This window comes from Amphimedon queenslandica, unplaced genomic scaffold (genome assembly GCF_000090795.2).
Source record: "Amphimedon queenslandica unplaced genomic scaffold, v1.1 AMPQUscaffold_12853, whole genome shotgun sequence".
NCBI lineage: Eukaryota > Metazoa > Porifera > Demospongiae > Haplosclerida > Niphatidae > Amphimedon > Amphimedon queenslandica.
The window spans coordinates 17,269-21,317 of record NW_003546911.1 but is presented as its reverse complement, the minus strand read 5'-3'; the positions used below and the strand labels follow the sequence as shown (position 1 = coordinate 21,317).

General features: G+C 36.0%; 1 protein-coding gene and 1 long non-coding RNA gene across 2 annotated transcripts in view; both read right to left on the bottom strand.

Moving 5' to 3' along the window:
• LOC100632087 (sacsin-like) overlaps positions 1-1,871 on the bottom strand; it is a 17,097-nt gene extending 15,226 nt beyond the window's left edge. The window contains exon 1 of the mRNA XM_020002710.1: positions 1,764-1,871. Coding sequence (XP_019858269.1) covers positions 1,764-1,871 — 108 coding nt within the window. The remainder of the gene's footprint in view (positions 1-1,763) is intronic.
• A 198-nt stretch (positions 1,872-2,069) lies between these two features.
• LOC109586513 (uncharacterized) lies at positions 2,070-2,527 on the bottom strand. Its single transcript, XR_002187064.1, has 2 exons — positions 2,339-2,527; positions 2,070-2,290 (listed from the first exon to the last, which is right to left on the bottom strand). It is a non-coding gene; the product is annotated as an uncharacterized LOC109586513 (long non-coding RNA).
• Positions 2,528-4,049: the final 1,522 nt, after the last annotated feature.

The window sequence follows — 4,049 nt, the reverse complement described above, 5'->3', positions numbered from 1 at the left end:
TGCATGAAATACATCACTTCATAGTTACCATGCATGTACATGTACATGTAGTAGCCTGTGTGGATAATTGCATTGGTTTTGGGTAATATTTTTTATGCAGTGGTGTAGGATTTTTATATCACACCAGTTTGCAAGTCCCCTCTTGTTTCTTTACTTTTTTACAATTTAATCCTACTACTTTTCCATTTTTAATGTTTTTTATTTACTTGTGTAAACTATGACGTAGATAAATTGTCATAAAACGTCATTTTGGTATGCCATTGGGTTTAAGGGAGGACCCGGTTCTCAGGGTTCCCAAGGGCTGAGAGACCCAAGACCTGAGATCCTGTAATGGCATTGAGCAACTAAGAACCTGTGAAAGTTTCATCCATATCCCACATTCATATAAAAAGTTATTCCAGTTTTTCTTGGGTCAAACTCAGTTGGGATATAGCATAAATATACTACCCGTAAACGGGATTGGAAACTTCAATGATAAGAGGTGCAAGGCGCGTTGGGGCGTATCCCCACCAAATCTGATAAAATATTAGCAAATGCATTGGCTCTATGGTGAAACTTTGTGGGACTCTAGTAGCTGTATTTCAGAATGAAGCAAGCAAGTTTTTGCTTATATAGATACTTTTTAAAAGCCTTCAGTGCAACATAACATTTATTTAAGGTAATACTCACTAATAAGAGCTTTTCAGGCTATTTGAATTTTTGCCAGATCGCTCGGGATTCATTACTCACAAAATATGCAACACAGACTAAAATGAACGTCACGGTGCACTAAAGGCTCTTAAGAAGAGTCTATAGAAGTAAAACTGGGCTGCTTCATTCTAAAATGCAGTAGCTAGAGTCCCACAAACCTTCACGATTGGTCTACTAAGAAATTGAACAAAGCGATCCCAACGAGCCTGGTAGGCTGGTACCTGTGGGTAGTAACGGAAGTTTCCAATCCCGTTTACGGGTAGTTATCTATGGATATAGTATACATGTATACTCTATAACCACCCATACTGGACAGCAAGAGCTACTGGCAATGCATGTGCTGAATGCTGATCTTAAGCTTTCCAGCTTTCAAACTAAAGAATAATTAAAGAAAGCATTAAGAGAAGCTGTAAGAAGGAGTAAATAAGTTCCAGATTTGTTGTATGAGCAAGATTTTGACGAAGCTGCATCTACCACATCACTGGATCTTTGTGTTTAATTCACTAGAGCCCTATTATATCACTCTTAGGAGCTGGTGCCCATTTTTTTCTCTGTTTTGGAACAGTGAGGAGCCCAATGAGCTTGGAATTAGGCTTGCTTTGAGCAATGAAATTCTCCACACTCATTCAGACTCTGCCATCTTGCCGTCCAGTGGGTGTGACACTTGCTTCATGAATATCATTATTCACCGATGAATATTATTATGAAATTATTTCTCTGGCATATATGGTACAATTAGTGCTCATGATAATTAGTCTTAAGATGGGTCTATAAAGTAACTACAGGTGCAAATTTTATTTATGTATCAGTAGCTTAATATGCATCAAATATACTCTGAAAAGTAGTTAGTATTGAAATAATAATGTCAATTATTAATTAATTAGTTAAGATTAATTTATAACATATTATGTATCACAATTCTTCAAAAGAAGCTACAAATCATCGTTAATCAAGAAGACTTATCATGCAGAACAGCAAGTGGAGAAAAATTATGTGACACTTTTCCCCAAAAATACTAGCAAGAATCTACTGACATCACAAGTGTAGCAGCCAAAATTTTACATTAGGTTTACCTTAAATATCTGACCACTGGGATACTCTAGTAGGATGCTCTTAATTATTTCAAAAATAGGAGGAACTCTCTGACCAAATTCTTCTCCTCTTAATCTAGCTCCAGTCATCCTACGTTTTTTATCTAAACTATCCTCACCAACAGACTGAACAGAAGGAACGGAGAAACGTCGTTTCATCAAGAGGCAGTAGATAATAAAATCATAGATGACACCATGAACTAAATAATGAGTACGAGTATTGAGTAATGTGACGTGAGACCACGCCTTTCGAATCTACCTAACAGTAATAGGCCCAGTATGACAAGATACATAAAAACTATTCAAAATACTTTCAAAAACAAACAATATCAGTCTATATAAATATCTTCATCATTAACTCTTAATGAACCATCATGTCTATGCATCCTTTTATAATGGATGACTATAAAAATGACTACTATTATGACAACAAAAAAATACTGTCGCTACGAATGCAACCAATACACCAACAATGTCTCCAACGACAACTGCAGAACTAATAGAAGACTCTGTAAATACAAAAGGTGTATCATATATAATAAAAATAATGGTCTTACTTCTATTAGAGCATCTTACAACAGTTTCCAGTTGACCATTGAAGCACTGTGGATTACTAGCAAAACTTGAACTGGAACCTGGTTGACAATTATCACCAGAACAATAGAATTTATTCAAATACAACATCCCCTGAGGAGAACCCCTGTATAGGGTCTGAGCAAGACTTGAATTTGAAGAAAGGAGCTCACCAACTAAATAAAAATAAACATAAGGATGTCACACATATGAACAAAGAAGCTATAAATAACTTCCCTTATAAAAATTCCCAGCAAGATCTTGTTAATTTTCTTACAAGATCATGACAAAAATCTTGACAATAATTTGCAAGATCTTTCCTGAATTTGGAACAAGGATCATGTAAGATAGTGGAAGATCTTGTTATCAAGATTCCTTCAAGTTCTTGCATGCATGGTATTTTAGCATACAATGCCCTTTAAAAATTAATGCAACAGTAAGATCTAGGCAAGATCTTACATTGCATGAATGCATAATACATGTGTAAAATGTTGTGAAATGTGAATGTGAACGTCATTGATTTTTTTGATTGAAGTGATTAAAACTTCAGTTTCTTTATATGCTGCCATTACTGTTAAGGCTATCGTGGGTTGTCAACTACTTCCTGTGACGTCACATGATTTGTAAGATCTTTCAAGATCTTGTAAGACTCAAAATACTGTGATGTGTGATCTTACAGTATCATAAGATCATGGCAGATTTGTCAAGATCATAAACTTATGAGATTTTGTAAGATCTTATAATATTTTAAGCTAACAAAATCATGTTAGTTCTTACAAAGTTCACAATGTGGGATATTTCAAGATTTTAATTAGGCATGATCTTACATTTCTAACATATTCCTTTACTCATAAGATCTTTGAAATTCTTACAAAAATTATAGTCATGTTAGATCTCGGGAGATCTGACAGCTTCTTAAAATCTTATGAAATCTTAAAGCAAGAATTTGTAAGAATTTCCGTGACAAGATTTTACAAGATTTCTATCTTGCGTTTTCTTGTATTGTCATGTGAAATCATGAAACATCTTATAAGATCTTGCTGGGATGATGGGCCATGATGTTTTGAAATACTAAATAATTAATCCTATCCAGTCTCAAGGTGTAGCCTTGAGACTGAATATGAGAGAGGAGAGAATCACCCCAGGTATACTGACAGTCATTGTGGAAGAGAAAGAGATGGATCCAAACTTGAATCTAAACTGCATACACCATACGCAGCCAAGAATTTTACCTTGAATCATGACTGATATCAATAGGATCAGCCTTGATACATTCCTGTATCATGGTTTGGGGTAGCCTGCAAAGCAATGAGTCTAGAATGAATGATACAATCATGATAACCATCCATGGTCCATGATTTGATCAACCATGCTGGAGTACGGCCCTGGTTCAGCCAGAGCAACAGACATGATTCAACATTGATGCCAGTCAGGGTGGTAGAGTCTACCGCACCAAAATAGACATCAGGCTTGAATCATTGATTTTGGGTAGTGGCCTGTATTAGAGACAATAATTCTTGGCCGTGTACACAGTAACCGGCGGGGTGGAGCTGATCACTGATCAGTCCATGGTGGGCTGGCTTAGTCTGTGTCCTGGCAAAGATGAAGCAGACCATCTTCATGTCAGGGGTTGAGACACCAATCTAAAAGTGGGGGGCTCATGTTCATTAATTCAATTATGTTTAAAATAATCCA